The sequence below is a fragment of the Bos grunniens genome, chromosome 8, assembly GCF_055505025.1.
Source record: "Bos grunniens cultivar Pamir isolate PY7600 chromosome 8, Bosgru_T2T1.0, whole genome shotgun sequence".
NCBI lineage: Eukaryota > Metazoa > Chordata > Mammalia > Artiodactyla > Bovidae > Bos > Bos grunniens.
Genome location: NC_141172.1, coordinates 57,727,451 through 57,751,026, shown reverse-complemented (window position 1 = coordinate 57,751,026; position 23,576 = coordinate 57,727,451). Strand labels below are relative to the sequence as shown.

At 42.4% G+C, this 23,576-nt stretch overlaps 1 protein-coding gene across 1 annotated transcript; it reads left to right on the top strand.

Moving 5' to 3' along the window:
- The first annotated feature begins 3,597 nt into the window (after positions 1-3,597).
- On the top strand, positions 3,598-20,664 carry LOC147367098 (protein SPATA31F1-like). The gene is made up of 4 exons (XM_086415654.1): positions 3,598-14,750; positions 15,414-15,459; positions 15,723-15,783; positions 16,734-20,664. Exons 1-4 carry the CDS (start codon positions 14,610-14,612, stop codon positions 20,482-20,484), a joined length of 3,999 nt encoding a protein of 1,332 aa, XP_086271780.1. The 5' UTR covers positions 3,598-14,609; the 3' UTR covers positions 20,485-20,664.
- Positions 20,665-23,576: the final 2,912 nt, after the last annotated feature.

The following is a 23,576-nucleotide window of genomic DNA, read 5'->3' as shown; positions in this document are numbered from 1 at the left end:
GTCTGGTTGCCTTTTGTTTCTTCCTCTAATGTCATAGCATTTGCTAGGACCTTCTGTACAATGTTTAATAGAAGTTGCAAAAGTAGATATCCTTGAATTGTTACTAATCTTAGAGGAGAGGCATCTAGTCTCTCACCATTAAGTATGACCTTACCAATGGGGTTTTCATAGATGCCTTTTATCAGGTGAAGGAATTCCTTTCCTAGTTTGCTGAGATTTAAAAAAATTGGGAATTCATGTTGGATTTTGTCAAATGTTTTTTTCTACACTGTTGAAATGATATATTTTTTTTAGTTTGTTAATGTTATAAATTGCATCAATAGGATGCTTTTCAAATGTTAAATCAACCTTGTATTTCTGTGATAACCTCACTTGGTCATGATGTATTATCCTTTTTATAAATTTTTTGTTTCAATTTGCAAAACCTTTTCTTAAAAGCTTTGTATCTATGCGCATGAGTGATACTTAACTGTACTTTTAAAAAAAATAATATATTTTTCTGGTTTTGGCATCAAGGTACTACTGGCCTTATGGAACAAGTTGGGAAATATTCCTTCCTTTTCAATTTTACAAATGAGTTTGTAGAGAATTATTATTGTTTCTTCCTTAAATGTTTGGTAGAAATAATCAGCAAAGACACTTGACTCTGGATTTTTCTTTGTGGGAAGGTCTTTGACTAAAAATTCAATTTGCTTTATAGATATAAGGCTACTGAGGTTGTCTGTTTCTTTTTGTGTGAGCCTTGGTAGTTTGTGTTTTGCAAGGAATTTGTCATTGTCATCTAAGTTGTTGGTTTATTGGCATAAAGTTGCTCATCATAGTCTCTTATTCTTTTATTATCTCTAGAGTTGCTGGTGATGTCATCTCTCTCATTCCCTGTATTGGTAATTTTGATCCTCTCTTTTTCCTGATTGCTTCCCTGATAGCTCAGTAGGTAAAGAATCCATGCAATGCAGGAGATCCTGGTTCAATTCCTGGATTGGGAAGATGCCCTGGAGAAGGAATAGGCTACCCACTCCAGTATTCTTGGGCTTCCCTTGTGGCTCAGCTGGTAAAGAATCTGCCTGAAATGCAGGAGACCTGGGTTCAATTCCTGGATTGGGAAGATCCCCTGGAGAAGGGAAAGGCTACCCACTCCAGTATTCTTGCCTAGAGAATTCCATGGACTGGTCGAAAAGAGTTGGACACAACTGAGCAACTTTCACTTCACTTTTCCTGATCAGTCTGGCTAGAATTTATCAATTTTATTGATAATCTCAAAGAAAGAGCCTTTGAAATTCTCAATTTTCTCTATTATTTTTCTGTTTTCTATTTTACAGATTTCCCTTCTCGTATCTATTATTTCCTTCTTTCTCCTTACTTTGAATTTTATTTGTTTTTTTGTTTCTTAAGATGAAAGCTGAAACTGTTGATTTGAGTGTTTTCTTCTTTTAAATATACCTGATTAGTACTACATATTTCTCTCACTCTATGTCCCACAAATTTTTATTCTGATTTCAGTCAGAATATATTTTAAAAGTTTAAAGTACTTTTAGTTTCCTTTTTAATTTTTTTTCCTTTTACTGATTTATTTAGGAGTGTGTTATTTGGCCACCTGATGTGAAAAACTGACTCATTTGAAAAGACCCTGATGTTGGGAAAGATTGAAGGCAGGAGGAGAAGGGGACGACAGAGGATGAGATGGTTGGATGGCATCACTGACTCAATGGACATGAGTCTGAGTAAACTCCAGGAGTTGGTGATGGACAGGGAGGCCTGGCGTGCTGCAGTCCATGGGGTCGCAAAGCATTGGGTACGACTGAGCAACTGAACTGAACTGAACTGAACTGATTTGATTCCAAATATTTGATGATTTCCAGATGTATTTATGTAATTGATTTCTAATTTAATTCCATTATGGTCAGAGGACATATTTTGTATAGTTGTGTTAGGGTTTGCTGTTTAACTCTTCAACATTTTAACAACTAACTTCAAGTGATACTATAACACTACACATGTAGGAGACATTAACAGTAGTATATTTCACTTTCTCCATTCTCTGCCTTTATGATATTGTCATACATTTTGCTTATACATATATTTCAAACCACATAATATGTTGTTATTTCTGTTCAGGCAGTCAATTATTTTCAGAGATATAAATAATAGGAAAAATATATGTTCACCTATGGTCTTACCATTTATAGTTCATTCCTTTCTGTGATTTTATTTCCAATTGGTATAATTTTCCTTCTGTCTAATGACTTCCTTTAAAATTCTTTCTGGATTCCTGATGACATATTCTTTCAATTTTTGTATGTACAAAGTCTTTAAGTTATTAAAAAAATAACTTTATTGAGCTATAATTCACATACTACATTAGTTCACCCATTTCAAGTTTACAATTAAATGTTTTTTAGTGTATTCAGAGTTGTGTAACCATCACCATATAAATTTCAGAATTTTTTTTACTCCAGTAAGAAACCCTGTATCTGCTTTCCCTCACTGCTGCTAGGCTTAGGAAACTAATATACTATTTATGTATATTTGCCTTTCTGGACATTTTATTGATATATAAATAGAATAATACAATATGGGATATTTTGTGACTGGATTCTTTCACTTAGCATAATGTTTTTGTGGTTTATCCATATTATAGCATATATCAGTACTTTATTTCTTTTAATTTCCAAATAATATTCCATTTTATGCATATGACATTTTATTAATCCATTCATCAACTGATAAACAGTTGGATTATTTCCAGTTTTGCCTATTATGACTTTCAATTCAGTGACTAAACTCTTTCACTATCCTACACCTTTATCATATGCTCACTTCTCTTCCTAGCCAGACTGGAGTCCATGGACTAGTACTGAAAATGGCCTTTTTCAGTTCGATTCAGTTCAGTTGCTCAGTTGTGTCTGACTCTTTGCGACCCCAGGGACTGCAATGTGCCATGCTTCCCTGTCCATCACCAACTCCCAGAACTTACTCAAACTAATGTCCATTGAGTTGGTGATGCCATCCAACCACCTCATCCTCTGTTGTCCCCTTCTCCTCCCACCTTCAATCATTCCCAGCATCAGGGTTTTTTTCCAATGAGTCAGTTCTACGCATCAGGTGGACAAAATATTGGAGTTTCAGCTATAGCATCAGTCCTTCCAATGAATATTCAGGACTGATTTCCTCTTGGATGGACTGGTTGGATCTCCTTGCTGTCCAAGGGACTCTTAAGAGTTTTCTCCAACACCACAGTGCAAAAGCATCAATTCTTTGGTGCTCAGCTTTCTTTATAGTCCAACTCTCATATCCACACATGACTACTGGGAAAACCAAAGCTTTAACTAGATGGACCTTTGTTGGCAAAGTAATATCTCTGCTTTTTAATATGCTGTCTAGGTTGGTCATAGCTTTTCTTCCAAGGAGCAAGCATTTTTAAGTTTTTTGGCTGCAGTCATTATCTGCAGTGATTTTGGAGACCAAAAAATAAAGTCTCTCACTGTTTCCATTGTTTCCCTATCTACCATATTGCTCCTCTTTTTTGTCCATAATCCTTGCTTAGTGAAACTCACACCTTGGCTAACCTAAATTATCTGTTTAGTTCACACAGCTACTGAACCTTACAGGAGAAATCATTTAACAGTGCTGACTGGATTCATTGCACTTGTTAACTATAATTCTCAAATGGTCACTTGTACTAACACTTTTTTCACTCCTAAGCCAGCCATTTCACACCCCCATTTTATTTTATAGTTGTGCCACCCTCCCCCTTAACACTCAGATGACGAACAACTACAATTTTGTATAGAAAATAAGTACAGTTGGAAAAGAAAGGTTCTCATTTTCCCAGTGACTCAGTGGTCATGAGTTTGAGCAAACTCCAGGAGATGGTAAAGGACAGGGAAGCCTGATATGCTGCAGTCCATGGGGTCACAAAGAGTCGGACAGAACTGAGTGACTAAGCAACATTTTCCCATAAAATTCTGCCAATATTTCTCCTTCTGTATTCTTTTCTATGAACTAAACTGCCTTTAAGTTTTCTCTCCCTCCTTCCATCATTTTCTTCATATCTAGATCACTCTTATCAACACACAAATATATGCTAGACTACCAAAGTTAACATACACACTCTTATATACACACAACCTTGATCTTGTATTGTTTCTGTTTACAAGTCTTTTGTTCTCCTTCACAGTAAAATTTCTTGAAAGTGTTGTATATTTATACTCATTTGCTCTATTTTTTCACTTTCCATTGTTTGATGAACCTCCTCTAACCAGGTTTTTTACCCACAGCTCTGCTGAAATGGACCTTTGTCAGCGTCACAATGACTCATATCTCACTAAAGTCAATGGTCATTTTACATCTTCACTTTAGTAGACCTTCTGTTGGCATTTGACACAGTTGACCATTTCCTTTTTCTTGAAATACTTCTAGAAGAACACCACACTCTTCCTTTTCTTTAAACTCACCATCCATCCTTTCTGATTTCCTTTGCTGTCTCTTCCTCCTCTACCAGACTCTAAGTGTCGAAGTAACCCTAGATTACTTCAACACTTCAATTACTGCTTAATTTTCTTTTCTTTTCTAATTTTATTTTTTATCTGGCCACATATCTCAATTATGTCTAGCTAATGACTCTGATCCTCAGAGGATGAGATGGTTAGATAGCATCACATACTCAGTGGACATGAATTTAAACAAACTCTGGGGGATAGTGGAGGACAGAGGAGCCTGTTGTGCTGCAGTCCATGGGGTCACAAAGAGTTGGACATAACTTAGAGATTAAACAGCACCAAAAACAAAATGACTCTGAAGTTTATAGTTCTAGCTGAGATCTACACCCTGACTTCCAGACCTGTACATCCAATTCCATATATATTTTTGCTTGAAAATATAATAGGTACCTCAGACATAATATAGTCAAGTAAAGAAGTATTCATTCCTGAGCTCCCAGAATCCATATTCCATAAGTTTTCACCTTATCATTCACGGTACCATCCATCCAATTCCTCAGGGCAATAATAAACTAAGAATTTTAATTCTTTATTTTACCTTCACACCTAATATTCAATTTACCAGTAGATGTGTTTCCAAATATGTTCTAAATTGCACAGCTTCTTAACAAATCTACTGCTAAAAACCCAGTCTAAGCCCCAACTATGTCTAGTATGGGCTAGATATAGCACCCAATACTTTGAGCTAGGCAATGTGATCCTAATGGTCATTTTTAAAATTCTTGTTCCCCTAAAGTCTGTCCCCTATAAAGCAATCTTTCTGAAGAGTAAAAACTGACAATATTACTCTTATAATATCCTTTATAGCTAATTTTCTCTCATGCATTGCATTTAGTTGTCTTGTCTCTTCTTGTTGGGAGGATACAGACCAGTTATTTTATAGAGTATCCATTTATTTTATAGAGTATCCATTTGTTCAGTGTTTCCTCATGATTAGATTCAAGTTATGCAATTTTGACAGTTATGCAACCAAAGTGATAGTGTTCTTTTCAGTGCATTGTATCAGGAAGCAAATGATTTGATTTGTCCCAATATTAATGATGTTAAATTGAATTAAGACGGTGCCTTAACTTATGGCAAGATACTCTGAGTCTGAAAGTATTCTGCTGCTAAGTCACTTCAGTCGTGTCCAACCCTGTGTGACCCCATAGACAGCAGCCCACCAGGCTCCCCCGTCCCTGGGATTCTCTAGGCAAGAAGACTGGAGTGGATTGCCATTTCCTTCTCCAATGCATGAAAATGAAAAGTCAAAGTGAAGTCACTCAGTATTCCTCATCAAATTTTCAGTCACTATTTGTAGCAATCATTATAGACTTTCTATCATTATTTCTTCTATATTTATAAGTTGGCATTCTTCTGGAAGGAAGAACTTCCCTCTTTTCATATTATTTATATCAGTATGGATTAATTGATTCTTAACCTTATGTTATGCATTATTATCACTATTTTGATGCTCAAATTGTCCTTCACTTGGCCAGAGGTAGCTCCTTTAAGTTGTCTCTTGTGTTCTTTTGATATGTCTTCATGAATTTTTGAGGACTTAACATACTTTTTGGCACAAGATATTCTAGGTTAATCTTATACTTCTTTTTTTTTTAATTTAATTTTATTTTTAAACTTTACCTAATTGTATTAGTTTTGTTTCAGTCTCACATTTAGAGAAATATTGATATTTATTCTGACAGATAGTTAATTTGCTGGCAGATCAGTACATTTTTTTTCAAGGGTTTTTCTAACCTTTGTTGGGGTGGGATTAGAGTGACCTTATCAAGGTCTAGAGTTTTTTATCCTACAGTGTGAACTTTTTGGAAGGCCTTTTGAGTGTCCTTGATGTTTCAGTAAGTTCCCTCCATTTTGACCCATTGGGTTCCTATATCCAGCAGTGCCATTAAACCTCCTGAAATTCCATTCAGTTCACAGCTCCAGCAGCTGTCCTAAGCTAGATTTCACAGAGTCTCATCCTGTATATGTGCAGATTATCATTTTGACCAGAGACTTATTGGACACACTATATATATTTCCACTTGGAAAACCACTTCAATATTCTTGCTTTGAGAACCCCATGAACAGTGTGAAAAGGCAAAAAGATATGACACTGAAAGATGAACTCCCTAGGTTGTTAGGTGCCCAATAGGCTATGGGAGAAGAGTGGAGAAATAATTCCAGAAAGAATGAGGAGATGGAGCCAAAGCAAAAACAATACCCAGTTGTGAATGTGACTGGTGACAGAAGTAAAGTCTGATGTTTTAAAGAACAATACTGCATAGAAACCTGGAATGTTAGGTCCATGAATCAAGGTAAATTCAAAGTGGTCAAACAGGAGATGGCAAGAGTGAACATGGACGTTTTAGGAATCAGTGAACTAAAATGGACTAGAATGGGCAAATTTAACTCAGATGACCATTATATCTACTATTGTGGGGAAGAATCCCTTAGAAGAAATGGAGTAGCCCTCATAGTCAACAAAAGAGTCTGAAATGTAGTACTTGGATGCAATCTCAAAAATAACAGAATGATCTGTTTGTTTCCAAGGCAAACCGTTCAGTATCACAGTAATCCAAGTCTATGTCCCAACCAGTAATGCTGAAGAAGCTGAAGTTGAATAGTTCTATGAAGACCTACAAGACCTTCTAGAACCAACATGCAAAAAGATGTCCTCTTCATTATAGGGGACTGGAATGCAAAAGTAGGAAGTTAAGAAACACCTGGAGTAACAGGCAAATTTGTCCTTGGAGTACAAAATGAAGCAGGGCAAAGGCTAACAGTTTTGCCAAGAGAAAGTACTAGTCATGGAAACACCCTCTTCCAGCAACACAAGAGATGATGCTACACATGAACATTACCAGATGGTCAATACTGAAATCAGTTTCATTATATTCTTTGCAGCCAAAGATGAGGAAGCTCAATATAGTCAGCAAAAACAAGACCTAGAGCTGACTGTAGCACAGATCATGAACTCCTTATTGCAAAATTCAGATTTAAATTGAAGAAAGTAGGGGAAACCACTAGACCATTCAGGTATGATCTAAATCAAATTCCTTATGATTATACAGTGGAAGTGACAAATTCCAGGGATTAGATCCGATAGACAGAGTGACTGAAGAACTATGGACGGAGGTTCATGACATTGTACAGGAGGCAGCAATCAAGACCATCCCCAAGAAAAAGAAATGCAAAAAGGCAAAATGGTTGTCTGAGGAGGCCTTACAAATAGCTGAGAAAAGAAGAGAAGCTAAAGGCAAAGGAGAAAAGGAATGCAGAGTTCCAGAGAATAGCAAGGAGACACAAGAAAGCCTTCCTCAGTGATCAGTGCAAAGAAATAGAGGAAAACAATAGAATGGGAAAGACTATAGAGATCTCTTCAAGAAAATTAGAGCTACCAAGGGAACATTTCATGCAAAGATGGGCACAATAAAGGACAGAAATGGTATAGACCTAACAGAAGCAGAGGATATTAAGAAGAGGTGGCAAGAATATACAGAAGAACTATACAAAAAGATCTTCATGACCTAGATATGGTGTGATCACTCACCTAGAGCCAGACATTCTGGAATGCAAAGTCACGTGGGCCTTAGGAAGTGTCACTACAAACAAAGCTAGTGGAGGTGATGGAATTCCAGTTGAGCTATTCCAAATCCTGAAAGATGATGCTGTGAAAGTGCTGCACTCAATATGCCAGTAAATTCGGAAAACTCAACAGTGGCCACACGACTGGAAAAGGTCAGTTTTCATTCCAACCCCAAAGAAAGGCAATGCCAAAGAATGTTCAAACTACTGCATAATTGCACTCATTTCACATGCTAAGTAACACTCAAAATTCTTCAAGCCAGGCTTCAACAGTACATGAAATGAGAATGTCAAGCCAGATTTAGAAAAGGCAGAGAAAGCAGAGATCAAATTGCCAACATCTGCTGGATCATCAAAAATACAAGAGAGTTCCAGAAAAACATCAACTTCTGCTTTATTACACCAAAGCCTTTGACTGTGTGGATCACAATAAACTGTGGAAAATTCTGAAAGAGATGGGACTACCAGACCGCCTGACCTGCCTCCTGAGAAATCTGTATGCAGGCCAAGAAGCAACAGTTAGAACTGGACATGGAACAACAGACTGGTTCCAAATTGGGAAAGGAGTGCATCAAGACTGTATATTGTCACTCTGTTTATTTAACTTATATGCAGAGTACATCATGCGAAATGCCGGGCTGGATGAAGCACAAACTGGAATCAAGTTTTCTGAGAGAAATATCGATAACCTCAGATATGCAGATGACACCACCCTTATGGCAGAAAGCGAAGAAGAACTAAAGACCCTCTTGATGAAGGTGAAAGAGAGTGAAAAAGTTGGCTTAAAGCTCAGCATTCAGAAAACTAACATCATGGCATCCGGTTCTATCATTTCATGGCAAATAGATGGGGAAACAATGGAAACGGTGAGAAACTTTATTTTTCTGGGCTCTAAAATCACTGCAGATGGTTACTGCAGCCATAAAAGATTCTTGCTCCTTGGAAGAAAAGCTATGACCAACCTAGACAGCATATTAAAAAACAGAGAGATTACATTGTCGACAAAGTTCCATGTAGTCAAAGCTATGTTTTTCCAGTAGTCATGTATGGATATGAGAATTGAACTATAAAGAAAGCTGAGCATGGAAGAATTGATGCTTTTGAACTGTGGTGTTGGAGAAGACTCTTGAGAGTCCCTTGGACTGTAAGGAGATACAACCGGTCCATCCTAAAGGAAATCAGTCCTGAATGTTCATTGGAAGGACTGATGTTGAAGCTGAAACTCCAGTACTTTGGCCATCTGATGTGAAGAACTAACTCACTGGAAAAGACCCTGATGCTGTGAAAGGTTGAAGGCAGGAGGAGAAGGGGACGACAGAGGATCAGATGGTTGGATGGCATCACCGATACAATGGACATGAGTTTGAGCAAGCTCCAGGAGTTGGTGATGGACAGGGCAGCGTGATATGCTGCAGTCCATGGGTCTCAGAGTTGGACATGACTGAGCAACTGAACTGAAGTGAACTGATACGTATTTCCAGTGCTGTTTTCTGCACAGCTGAAGAATGGCTCAGAAATGGTTATCCATACTTCAGTCTGTGAGTTGAGAGGGTGGAGCTGGGAGTCAAAGGAATCCAAGGCAGCTAGAATTCACAGTGCAGATTATCTGAGAAGAGAGGGCTGGATATAGAGAGAACTCTTGGGATATGAAGAAGGTCCGCCTCAAATGTGCAGCCGAGGATTGGTCAGAATATGCTTCTGAGAAAAGTACCAGAGGAAGGGTTAAAAAAGACACCTGAAAAAATATAAGGGCATAGTACTCAGAGGTCACATACAGAGGCAGATAGAGAGCCTATTCCAACAGTTAAAATAGAGAACTTCGTAATAACTAGGGCATTGGGTTGAGTACCAAGAAAGGCCCTACCTCAGTAGTAAGTAAAAATCTTGGACTAAATGTTGATGACTAATGAGGCTTGTGAGGAATACCTGAAAGAATCAAATTGTTTCCAAGTAACTTAACTGAATTGCAAAACAAAACTCAAGAATATTTATAGAAAAAAAAAAAAAAGAATATTTATAGAGAAAAGCGGTGGACTGGGAATCTCTTAAGCCCTTGTTCTCCCATGGAACACCAAAAAACTACCAGAAACTGGTATAAAATCCTTATAAAAACTACAGAAAATTGTCAAAAGGCTATAACAACCAAGCAAATATTCAATCAAGAAAAGTCACATTCAAAACAGTAAAATATTTCATGACGTTTGTACTTTTTGCCCCACTCCCCTTCTGAGTGCAGTGTAGTTCTGGTGTAGAGGAAGTGGCAGCCCAATACACAGTTCCCTCCCTTGAAACAAAGGGAGCAGTTAGTTGTTCATTCACTAAGTCATGTCTGACTTGAGCAGAGCGGTCCTTATTTGAATGTTACGACTATCTTAGGGCTGCCTAAGGATTGGGCTCTATACCTCTAATTCAGGTCTTAGACAGAGAGAAATGGTGGATACTGCTCATGTAAGTTATAAATAAGGGGACTACAGACCTCCTGGGTAAGAGATTATGGATGGAGACATAAAGTAGACCACTGAAGGCCCAAAGAAGAAGCTAAAGTGAGATTCTTTGGGAGACTGAGACACTTAAATGTAGCCATGTGTATGAGGGAATTGAAAAAGCCATAAATATGTCCAGCCAAGACACCTGTTTAGAAGAGACCCGAGAAGACCTTAAACTTTTCCACTGAGCTGATCGCTAGGCTAACAGCATGCCCAGCTAATGAGAGGACTACTCCAGCATAGAGCCAGTCTGCGAAGACTGAGAGAGGTAGCTATTTTTACAGATGCCCAACCTTCAACAAAAAAGTCACAAAGGATACCGATAAATAGGAGATCATGGCCTATTTAAAGGAAGAAAATAAACTGTTAAAAACTATCCCTGAAGAAGCACAGGCATTAATTAGATTTACTAAATAAAGACATTAAAACAGCTCTCTGAAATATGCTGAAGGAAACTAAATGAAAACACAGGTAAAGAACTAAAGGAAATAAGAAATATATGAACAAAATGAGAATGTCAACAAAGAGAAATAAAAAGAAACTAGAAATTCTAGAGCTAAAAAATACAGTAAGTGGATGGAAAGATTCCCTAGAGGGATTTAACAGCAGATTTATGCAGGCAGAAGAAAGGAACAGCAGACTTAAAGATAGGAGATTTGAAATTATCAAGTTTAAGGAGCAAAAAAAGGGAATGTTTTCCCTCTAAGATCGGTAACAAGGCAAATATGTCTGCTCTCACCACTTCTTGTCAGCATTATACTGAATGTTCTAGTCAGTGCAGTAATGGAGAAATAAAAGGCATTCAGGTTGGAAAAGAAGATGTAGAATTGTCAGATATTATCATCAATTTGGAAAATTCTAAAGAATTTACAAAACATAGCTACTACAACTAATAAGTGAATTTAGCAAGATTGAAACATAGAAGATAAATATTCAATTTCTATTTCTATATACAGACAACAAACATTAGAAATTGAAATAAAAAACAATATCACTTTGAATAACATCATAGATTTGACATAGGGATAAATTCACAAAATATGTACAAGACTTGTACAAAGAAACTAAAAAATTTCTAGGAGAAAATAAAAATACCCTAAAAAAATGGAGAGATGTACCATTTCTGTGAATTGAAAGACAATATTGTTAAGATATCAATTCACTTGTAGGAATTTTTCTTACGTATATACCCATATGTATATACAAGGATTTATATATATGAGATTTTTATTCCGTGCAAAAGGTCCCTTGAACTGTGGTGTTGGAGAAGACTCCTGAGAGTCCCTTGGACTGCAAGGAGATCCAACCAGTCCATTCTGAAGGAGATCAGCCCTGGGATTTCTTTGGAAGGAATGATGCTAAAGCTGAAACTCCAGTACTTTGGCCACCTCATGCGAAGAGTTGACTCATTGGAAAAGACTCTGATGCTGGGAGGGATTGGGGGCAGGAGGAGAAGGGGACAACAGAGGATGAGATGGCTGGATGGCATCACTGACTCGATGGACATGAGTCTGAGTGAACTCTAGGAGTTGGTGATGGACAGGGAGGCCTGGCGTGCTGCGATTCATGGGGTTGCAAAGAGTCAGACACGACTGAGCGACTGAACTGAACTGAACTGAAGTAAATATCCATGAATAGAGAACTGAAGGTGACTTGTGTTATATCAAGGAAGACATGACAGCCATTTTAAAAAGTGACATGCACAAGATATATTTAATTATCAAATTAAATAAGAGAGAAAACTGTCTATACTATTGTTCTTAGAGAAATACATGCAAATCCATTTGGTTTTGACTATATTAGACTAGTTAAGAAAGATACACAGGAATCTGATAGAAATGACTGTCTCAAGGGAAGAAAAATGGGAGATGAGAGATTGAGAAGAAAACATATTTTATACATACCTTATTCTGCCTATTGAATTTTGTACCATGCATACTGAAGTGTGAAAGTCGCTCAGTTGTGCTGACTCTTTGAGACCCCATGAACTATACAGTCTGCGGAATTCTCCAGGCCAGAATACTGGAGTGGGTAGCCTTTCCCTTCTCCAGGGGTCTTCCCAACCCAGGGATCGAACCCAGGTCTCCCACATTGCAGGTGGATTCTTTACCAGCTGAGCCACAAGGGAAGCCCACCATGTATATGTATGTCTACTTACAAAAAACAGAACAAAACAATCTCAGTGATTGAAATCAGTTAAATGCATTGATCCTTTATCAAGAGGCCCAACTTCTCCAATCTTTATCCCACAAGTCCTCCCCAGTCTGCCCACCTATGCCTCTGCTAGAAATGGACCACATTTCTAACTGCCAGATGTGCTAGTGGCCCATTCCTCAGTGTTCTGCGTTTGTTAGCACGTTTCTCTCCCACCTAGAATACACTCCTTTTGCCTGTAGCCTGCACTTTTAGACCTAACTCTACGTTAATCTATCCAGGAGCCCTCTCTAACCACGCTAATCCTCACTGTGCTTTCTCTCCTCTGGAATGGGATGTTTGTGACCTGGGCCTCACAAGTGAGTATATGATCCCGTATGTTTTGGATTGTTGGTTCTTGCTTTGTGTGATGTCTTATGTTGGAAAATAGGCTGTCTGGATAGCAGAAAGGCAGCATGACTCAAATGTCTTTGTACTCTTAACACTGCTTTGCTTAGGGCTGAGCATAGATTGAGGGCTCACCAGTCTTCAGTTGGGAGAAGGAAATGGCAACCCACTCCAGAATTCTTGCCTGGAGAGTCCTGTGGACAGAGGAGCCTGGAGGGCTGCTGCCCATAGGGTCGCACAGAGTCGGACATCACTGAAGTGACTTAGCCTGCATGTATGCATTGGAGAAGGAAATGGCAACCCACTCCAGTATTCTTGCCTGGAGAATCCCAGGGACAGAGGAGCCTGGTTGGGCTGCTATCTATGGGGTTGCATAGAGTTGGATACGACTGAAACGATTTAGCAGCAGCAACAGCAGTCTTCAGTTGGGTGAAAGATTAGATACTGGAGGAAGGACCAAGGAGTATCTTCAGAGATTTTGAGCTCAAGGATTTTTGGCTGTGAGACCACTGTCACCAGGGAAAGATTTTTTTCCTCAAAGAAACTTAAAAATTAGAGTGTTAGAGAAATATGACAATATCCACAGAGGTCAGGTAAGTAACATAAATGTGTAAATAAATGGTCAGCATATAGGAGTGATGGGCCCTGGTGATGAATTAGAAAACAACTGGCTTGCTTAAAGTTTTAAAAAATTCTAGTTAAAAAACAAGCAAACAAAATTCCTTTAGGCAAACAGCAGACATCCAGAATAGATGAGTAGATCTAACCACAATCAGCAACTACTTTATGACTTTAAGTCAGAAGTGGTCACTGACACATCTCTGCAGGTACACACCTCTGTAGGTACACGTCTTTGCAGGTACGCATCTCTGTGAGAAGACAGAATTCTGTAACATAGTTAAAAACAGTTCTAGAAAACTAACTCTTAAAAGAGATGCACAAGGAAATCTCATTAATATGTCTCAATGGAAGGCAATGTTTACAGTCTCTTCTCACTCATCCGCAAGCTTGAGGCCACACAGTCTGGGAGGCATTCCTTTCTGATTCCCACAATGTCGTTTTAAAGATGCTACCACTTTTACCTGTCCCTGCCACTTCAGCCATGGTCCCTTCATACACCTCTGATTTCCCATCACCCACTGCCTGTAACATCAAAGCTCTCCATTTCCAAGCCATAACCAGACTGGCCGTCAGGCTGGTGGAGGGTATGGAGAGTGAAGACAGAGTGAGACCACAGACACTGCCTGTGAGTGGCACCTTCATTCCTTACAACCAGACCCCCTCATCTGCAGACGGAATTACCACATGGACTTCCTAGACAGGTGAAGCTCTCTGACACCATACCTACCTTGTGGAACAGAAGGGCTTTGTGATGCAGTCTGGTGGCTTGGTTCCGTCATCTGTGAGGTTGGAGACAGCAATGTGTAGCAAGCATTGGAAGTCAGTAGGTGCCAGGACTCTGAATGCCTACATTCATAGGGATGGTTGGTCTCCTCGTGATTATGAGGTTTAGACCATGATGAGCCAGACTTTTGTTCTCTGGGATTTGGGGTATCCCCTATATACCTATGGCTCCATCTTCATTATTATTCTAATCATCTGGCAAGTGAAAAAGAGTTACCATGGATTAACGGAACATAAAAGGAGCTGCTGCCGGGTAGGGAAACACTATGACCAGGACTGAACTAGTTAAGCCTTAGATAAGATGCGTTAAGCTCCCAGTGTCTTTCCTTTTATCCTTCCTCTCAACCTGTCTACCTCCCCACCCATATTATTATTTTTTTTTTTACCATCCATTAGTTACTCTTATATGGTATTTCTCTTCTCAGCGCCTAGAAATCATTTTTTACCAGACCATCCCTGCAGTATATTCTAATTGAAAAATCAAGAACATCTCTATCTGGCTTGGGTTGAGACTTAGATGAAATGGATTGTGCCTCACTGGATCTTAGAAGACTTCCCTTTATGGGAGATTTTTCTGGTTTGTGGTCCATTAAGGCATTTGTAAATTGAAGTCCTTTGGTTATTAAATCTACACAACTTTATTCTGTTCCACCCTTTCTCTTGTTCCATTATAAGCTTGATACAGAACTTCTCTTAGGAAATAAATGGGAGGTGTGGAGGACAGAAGAGCCTCAAAATGAATCAGAAATAAGACAAATATTGAGACAAAAAAAATATGAGTATGAAAAGTTAGGAAATTAAGTAAAATACAGGTAAATTAAAAAGGATTAGGTAATCTATATTAGCTTTGTCTTGGTTTGGACGTGAAAAAGAAAATGGTGTCCCAACTTCACACTCCAACTCTTTTGTCTTTAAGCGTCACCGAAAAGTCAGACAAAGGGCTAGAGATGCAGCATCAAGAGGTAAAGTCCTAGTCTCTGCCCTGACTTCCCTCCCCTGGGGGTGAAGTTCCCATGGACCCTGTCCCCCAGTGACCCTTAGTGCCAGGCACCAGGTGCTCTAACTGCTGAAGGCTCCAATCCCCAAGTTGACAGATTCTTCCAGAAGACTTTTATGGGGGTGGGGTAGGGGTCTGCAGTCTCCTGTCGTTCAAGGCTTTTAGATTCCTGTAGGATGTCCCTGAATCCCCTTCTGTTCTGTGTAACACTGTCTCCTGGTTTCTCAGCTAGGAGACATTCCCGGAAAGAAGCTGACAAGCTGTGGGAGCTGCTCTCAGTCATGCGAAGGTGATCTCTTGCTCTTTGCAGTCTCCCACCTCCTAGTATGGCCTGTGGTAATTTCTGTGTTTGGCCTGCGGCAGGGTTGGGCAGAAGGAGAATGGCTGAGAGGGAGCCAGACACATGGAACCTGGAGCCCTGGGTGAGAGTTGGTGGAGGAGAGGGTGGGGTCAGACGTCTCAGTGGAGAGGGGTCTTCCAGCTGTGCTCTGGGCTAGGCTCACAAAGGTGCTGGAAGTCAGGATTTGACAGAATTTAATGATGTGGGTTTTCTCCCAACCATGAGACAAGTTACCCAGTCAGGAGAATGGATAGTTAAGTGCATAAACAAGTCATCGTTTTCACATTCTCTTTACAGCTGCTCCCTTTCAAGGGCAGACCCCTGGACCCTGCTGACATTACCTCCTCTGGTTCTGTCTTCAGGAAGGCCAGTTCCTGGGACAACCCTCAGGCAGGAGCTTGTCATATTATCCCCTTCTTAAGAGCTCTGCAGAATGAGGAATTGGCTCTTAAGAGATGTGTACATCTAATCCCCAGAATGCAGAGCTCCCACAGGACTTCCGTGGCCCCAAGTGAGGCTGACTCCAGGTTCTACCTGGTGATGTCTCTGGTGCTGCCCCATCAGCTAACCATTGGCTCCCCCACCTGCCTGGTTCCCTTCTCCTAATTCAGCTTCTCAGCACAGGTCAGCAGAGAGCTCACCCGCCTCCCAGTTTCTCAAGGCCCTGTATTTCCATCCGTTGTCTGAGACCTTGCCCAACAAGCTCCAGGCTCTCAGCCCAGCCCACTACAGCTTGCCAAATGGCATTTCCCTAGGAAGAAAAGTAGACACTTAAACACCCAGTGGTTGCAGGCCCCAGAGTTTACTGGACTAGGGGAGGGCAGGCCCAGGGCCACACACTGGCCAAGAGTAACAAACTGTCCATCAGTAACATACATTTGCTATGTTTCCCTTCCCAGCCAGGGCTGGCTACCTCAGGAGGGGAACGTGCGGCAGATCCTGTGTGCAGATCCCTGCTGCCAAACCTGCAACACCATGGCTCTGGAGATTCAGCAGTTGTTGGGTGAGAACACCCTGATCTCCCCCACTTCAGGGGATACCTCTCAGGGCTCTTCTTGCCAAGAGGTTTTGTCCATGTCTAATGTGACTTTTGAGCAGAGTCTGGAGCATCGTTCCCCACACTCCAAAGACCTTTCACTTCCATCTGCAACCCTCACAGTGTCACAGAAATCCTTAGTCCAGTCAGTGGCCCAGTCACCTGGTGCAGCCGGCATCCATGATTACTGGGCTGAACATCTCAAGCTAAGGCAGGGATTCCAAGTGCTAGAGGGTCCCTCAGGGACTGAGGAGCCTAGAATTTCAGTGAATCTGCAGGAGATGATGCAGAGCAACCTCAGCCTCATCTGTGGGAACCAAGTCCAGCAGCCCTTAAATCCCCAGGTCTCTCTGCTGACCCTGAAACAAGAAATTACTACCCTGACACATCCAGTGGCCTTGCCGATGGTCACTGTCCTCCCTGCCCACCTGCCGTTCCTGAGTCCTGAAGTCCTGAGACTTCTTGAGGTCCATGTGAAAAAATGGACGCATTTCCAGAGGTGGGGGCTCCCCAGGCGTGTAGAAGAGTCCCTGAGGCAGCTGATGCCAAAGCCGCCACTATTTTACCAAACTGTATATAAGCAACCAGTTTCTTTCATCCACAATAATACTTCTCGTTTCTCTGTTGAGAAATTTGGGACCATTTCATACCAGAACTGGGGTTCAGGTATGGCTGGCCAGCCTACCCAGGCCTTCTGGGTTTCTGAATGGTGCATTACAGATCCAGAACAAAGACGCCTCTACCAGCAAATTCCCAACCATAAGGTTTTAGCCTTGCCCTCTTCAGCCGTTAAAGAATTAAGTGGCCTCTATCTAATGTCTGGGCAACAGGCTAGTGACTCAGTGAGCCCCGTGCAGCCAAAATACAGCCAGCTATTCTGTGGCCTGCCTTCTCTGCACAGTGAGTCACTGGTTGACACCTTCTTGGCTTCTCAAGGCCTCTCCAACGATGAGAGCATGTCCAAGCCCCACTTGAAGGATCCCTTTCTCTTCAAGGAACTCTCCTTCTTCCCTTTGCTGCCTAAAACTCCAACCCAGTCAACTCCACTCTCTTCTCTGTCTTCACAAGATTGTGTTGCTCCGTCTGCTCACCAACAAGCTCACATCAATGTCCCATTTCTGACTCTGGATGAGTGTGAAGCCTTGGAGTGGCACCTGCTGCAGAGGCAGCTCCAGCTTCAGTGGGACTTGCCAGATGTTTTCCAGAGAGATCAACATGTCCAGAGCCCCGTGGAGTGTAAGCCTGGTGACAAAGCCCAGTCTTCTGAGACTCTGAAAACTTTCTGGCCGGGGAAGCATGTCTCAGTCCTCACAAGGGAGCTACTCTTCCCGCAGCACACCAGGAGGGTGCTGGAATACCACCTCCAGAGACAGCTGATTCACCACCGCTGGGGCCTGCCCCAGAAGATCCAGCAGTCCATCCAGTTGCTCCTGTCCCCCACTAATCAGCAGACTATATCCTGGAGCAGCACAGCCCTAGACAGTGTGAATGGCCCCCAGCCTACATCTCTGGAGGCCACTGGAGCTGATGACCCATTCTCACCTATTGTGGACGCATTGTCAGTCCCCATGCCACACTTATTTGACCAGGCCAAGGCAATATTGCGGGGCCATATCGACTCCAAATGTGGACAAATTCACCAGGGCAACATCCCTGCCTGTGTATATAGTTCTTGGGAGTGCATAATTCCTGGGGGCCTAGAAGTGACTCCCTTCAGCTGCATCCTGGAAAGCAAGCCCCTGGAACTCCAGGCAGCAGCTGACCAGGACCTTCAACAGGAAGTTATACCCGGGATGCCAGTGGCCCTTGATCAGCAGCAACAGGTCTCACCAAAAGCTGTCACTGAACATCCTAAGCTGCCCGGAGTCCTGTCAGAGGCAGCCATTGAGAAACTGGAGATAACTTTACGGCACAAGTATCTGGCCTTCTTGTCAGGGCTGCCTGCTCTTTATTGTGTGGCTCTCTCCAGGGCCATGGCCCCAGCAACCACGTCAATCACATCCCCAGCTATGATCACAGAGATGGTGCCTGAGCCTGTTGAATTCTCAACAGAACCTCTGACTCAAGTGACCTCACCTGAAGAGCAGGGTCCAAGTCCTGGGCCAGGCTTTCAAGAGGCCAGTGAGGCTCTTTCAAACACTGCAGAAGAATTCCAGGTTGATGCGCAGGTGAAAGGAGTAGTTGAGATGCTGCCTATAGAAAGCCAAACAGAGCCTGAGAGGCCCTCTTCACTTGGGGAGCACATCTTGGCCAAAATGAATTTCCATCTGAGAAAGAAGATCCTAGAGGCACAAATTGGAATTCCCTTAAAGGCAAGAGAGTCCAGGGAACAAGTTGTAGGAACGTCAGAGGATGTATGTACACAGGAGTCTCTTGAGACTTTAAACAACCAAGGACAACCACTGCTCCAGGAACTCCCCATCCCACCAGATGTGCCATGTGCCCCAGACCCAGAGTGGCTCCACCTCAAAGAACAGCTGGCCACTGAGTCAAAGGCGGTGCACCAGAAACAGAAGCAACCCAGTTCCAGCATAGTACCCCATAGTTCTGTCCACTGGGCTTCCGGTATCTTAGTCAGTGGGGACATGACAGAGGCCCAGGTGCTTTGTGTTCAGCTGGAGGCCAGTGTGAACAACCCCAGTCTGGAGGAGCCTTGGAGCCCTGAGCCCCGGAGCCCTGAGCTCCATAGTCCTGACAAGAGCAAGGACTCAGCCCAAGTCCCTACACTGGCAGAAAAGAGAGAGGAGCCAGGCAAACCCAGATTGGCTGGGGACCATGGAGAAGGTGATGCTGGGTTCACACTCTCCTCCACAAGAGAAAAAAGCCACTCTGTTGAAGGCCAGAGGCCAGAAGGGATACTTCTGAATAGGACACCCCGCAGCCCCTGGCAACGGAGACATCGCTTTCACCTTGATGCTTCCTGTCAACATAGTCCTCGGCATCACCCTCAGCCTAAACTCCCAGAGCTACCTCCTGGAGTCCCTAGGGGGAAGGATTCTCAGAAGAAGGACCTGCAAGACAGTCAAGCCAAGCTCAGTGTTATCCTCAAACCAGCAAGGGTTCCCGAGAATGCCCAGCCTGTGGTGCCCCAAGCATCACAAGGCCAGCCTTTCCCGGGCCAGCTCAATGTGGGTAAGCCATCGGAGGGCCAAGCTTTACAAGGTCAGGTCTTTCCGAGGCAGGTAGTTCAAGGCCATACTCACAAGAGGCCCAGCCTTCCAGAATATGGCCTGATAAATAAGATGAAATCTCTTCTGCACTGTATTACACCCAAGACAAAAGGCAAAGGGCATGAGGCATCCATGTCCTCTGCATCTGAGAAAGTGGCCAGCACCAGAAAAGAAAATGTGGAAAAAAGCTTGGCTCCAGCCAAAAGTCCCAAGGGACGAACTAAGACAGAGAAGACAAGAGGGGACCCCAAGGCCCAGTTTCCACCCCCTGAGAAGCAGATGAGCCTGGCTTTCATGGATGTTACCCACTCCCCAGGCAGTAAGCTCCGGCACCACTCCCGCTCCCATCAGCTCCACTTGGCCTCAGTCCTGGGTGCCCCCCGCCACTGTCCTCGGCACTGTCCTCTAGTGGCTTGTGCCACCCAACCAAAGAACCCACCCTAACTCTCAGCTCTCACCTCTCACCTCGGAAGGAAACTCTAGTCTGCTCAAGAAGACCCAACACAGTCAGAAGACTTTGTAGTCTCCCCAGTGTCTGCATCCCTTGAGGAGGACTGCTCCTGTCATTTTTATTAATGTGCAGGTGGGCAGAATACCACCCCAATACACTTTATATATCTCTAAGCAGAGAGTTGTATGTCTGCTGCTTTTCTCCACCATGGTGTGCTCAGGGAAGGCATAATGGAGGTAAATGTCGTTCCTATCTAGGGAAGGAGCTTTAACCCACTCTTAAGCTGGGACAGCATTCCACACCCACCCCCCCCCCAACCCCCCGCCGCAACCCCAAACCCCCTGGACTGTGGATAAAAGGGACTTGAGCAGAGAAGGAAGGCCCTTGTCTAAGATACATTGAAGTTAAAGGTCAGACTTGAATTTGATTAATATCATGGTGTCCTTGGCCCAGAGAAGCAATGTGGAGGGCAGTACTGTCAAGAACGAGTGGCCAGGAATTTTTTGCCCCAGGCAAAATTCACTGATGACTTCTATATGTATGTCACAATCTGGAAGGGAGATATTTAGGAGAGTGCCAGTGTTCCAATCTTGAGGAGGTGCTTTGTATTATCAATAGCATATAGATAATATGATAAATACCAAAAACAAATGATAGAATCTCCCCTTCTGCTCCTGTCGGTTATGTTAGATCTTTTTGGAGAACTCACCTGGGAGGCGGCTGTAGTTCTCTTGCCTGTATCCCACCTCCTCTGTCTATCAGCTGCATGGAATAAGTGACACTGGGAATGAACATCACAGTAGGACATGGAAACTCCCAAGGGTAGGCAGGAGATAAGCAGGAAGGGAGAGCATGTAGATGGAAGTCTGAGTACTTGGGATAGAAGCTGACATGGTCCTGAAGAGGGCATAATAAGAGAAAAGACTGGTTTGCTTGAACCAGGAAGCCAACCCAGTGCCTACTTGCTTTTGGGGGATGGGGACGAATAAACTGAGTTTTGGTGGTTCATAGTGTGATGAAGAGCAGTGAGTTGAACCTTGTTGTCCAAGGGCAATGCAAATTAAAATTTCTGAACACTCACCTCCACCCTACAAAATTGTTCAGTGTTAGGGATTGGTATAACTATAAACCCGTGTTTTTGCTCAGCTCAAACATGAAGTCAGTGACTGTGTTCTAATCTTGATATATCTCAACTTTGCCCCCTTTTTTCTGTGTTTACTGTCTCTGTTTGTTAAATTACTCACTCATTCTTGCCTAAATAATACAATAGTGTCTCATATGCCCAGGGCCTAGGATAGTGGTTGGCATAATAATACCTTAATGGTACTTGAATACAAAGTCTGGGCTGTGGAGGCAAACAAATCATTACATTAGTATGTTGAGTGCTATGGAATAAGGAGTCCTGCCATGGGATTACTGGGGTACTCAGCTCAGAAGGGCCCCAGAAGGGTCACAATAAAATAACCTTGATTATGCTGTGCACCTTAAACTCACACGGTGCTGTATGTCAATTATATCTCAAAATGAAAGGAAGATAAAATAAACTTAAAAAATAACTTCGAGAACTATTTTACATTCAATTAAAATGTGTATTTATTATATGCAAATAGCTATAACTAACATGGCAAAGACATAGAATTTAAAAGTGGAACTCGTGATTTCACGGGATAGACAGTCTACATGCCCAGATTGTCTAATCAACACATATACTTGAATGTCCAATATTCATCTTAAACTGTAGAACAGTACATTCTTGATTCCCTGTGCCCATCCATTATCTCATTACACATATGAAACATGCTCCAATCACAGTATTCATAACATCAGTTAATGGCAATGGCATCTTTGCAGTTGTTCAGGACAAAAACATTGATGTCTTCCTTGACATTTTTTCCCTAACTGTCCATGTCCAGTCCACTCTGTTGTCTCTACCTTCTGAAATGAATTCATAACACAACCACTTCTCACTCACTCTGCTGCTATTATTACTGCAGTAGTGTAATAACTGACCCCAACTTCTGCCTGAGACCATACTTCTAACAGTCTGTTCTCAACACGGAAGCTTAATACTCATCAGGGAAGGTCCTGACTATAGACAACTAGATAGAAAGGTAGATTAAGGTTAGATGATGATGATGATGATGATGAAGAAGATGAAGGAGGAGGGGGAGAGGGAGGAGGGGAGGAGAAAGAAAGGCATGTAAAACCATGAGACTGGATAAAATCATCCAGACAATGATTGTTAATGAAGGAACGATCTAAGGACCAGGCCTGGTACACCCCAACATTAAGAATTTGGAGGAAAAAGTAGGAACCGATAAGCAGAGACTGAGAAGTAGTCAGTGAGGTGGGAGGAAAACCATGATGCAGGAGAGAAAGAGAGAACTGCAAGAGAGGCAGGGTCATGGTGCAGAAGTATATCATAATAGGAGTAAGTCCCAGGTTGAGGGGTTGGCCTTGGCTAAAAGCACAGATGCTTCACTGGTAGTAAGTAGAGAAAAAGTAACAGTAGTGAGGAAGGACTCTGTGTCTCATGCAAAGAATGGTTTCTCTACGGTTAAGGGAGCAAGGCGAATACCTGAAGGGGTGATAAGGAACTAGGAAAGATCATGGCTGGGGGCGGGGGGTTGATACCAAGAGCCAAAGCCAGAGATGAAGAGGAATTCTGGAAGTTACCATGGCAAGGTTTTTTTTTGTTAGGGCCTAAGAAATTGGTAGTAGCATGTGAATCCTGGTGAGCAGGAAAGCACAGTTGAGGTTAGTGGTCACGTGGGACGAAGTGTGGCATCCTAATTGTCAGCCAGGGGCCAGGGAGTTTCAGGGGCTGGAGGAGAGAAGTAGGAAGCAGAAAGACAAAGGTTGCCCTGAGCGGATGGGAGGGCTCTGTTCTGGACACTTCATTTCTCTCAGAAGGTGGCACCTCTGCATTCCCACCTTCTGACCTACCAGAGGGGAGAGTAAGGGCAGAAAGGGCTGTGGTCTCCTCACGGTGTGGTATGGGGGCTGTGGGATGCCCTGCCTCACTGATTCTGAAGGAAACTGAGGATGGCTGTACATACCACAACCAGCAGTGGGGCCGGGAGTC

Bases quoted from the DNA above. Each gene is read 5' to 3' on its own strand.
- LOC147367098 (XM_086415654.1), top strand. From the start codon at position 14,610: ATGATGAGCCAGACTTTTGTTCTCTGGGATTTGGGGTATCCCCTATAT. The intron at 14,751-15,413 runs GTAGGGAAACAC...TTTGTCTTTAAG, and splicing joins ATAAAAGGAGCTGCTGCCGG to CGTCACCGAAAAGTCAGACA. The intron at 15,784-16,733 runs GTGATCTCTTGC...TTCCCTTCCCAG, and splicing joins CTGCTCTCAGTCATGCGAAG to CCAGGGCTGGCTACCTCAGG.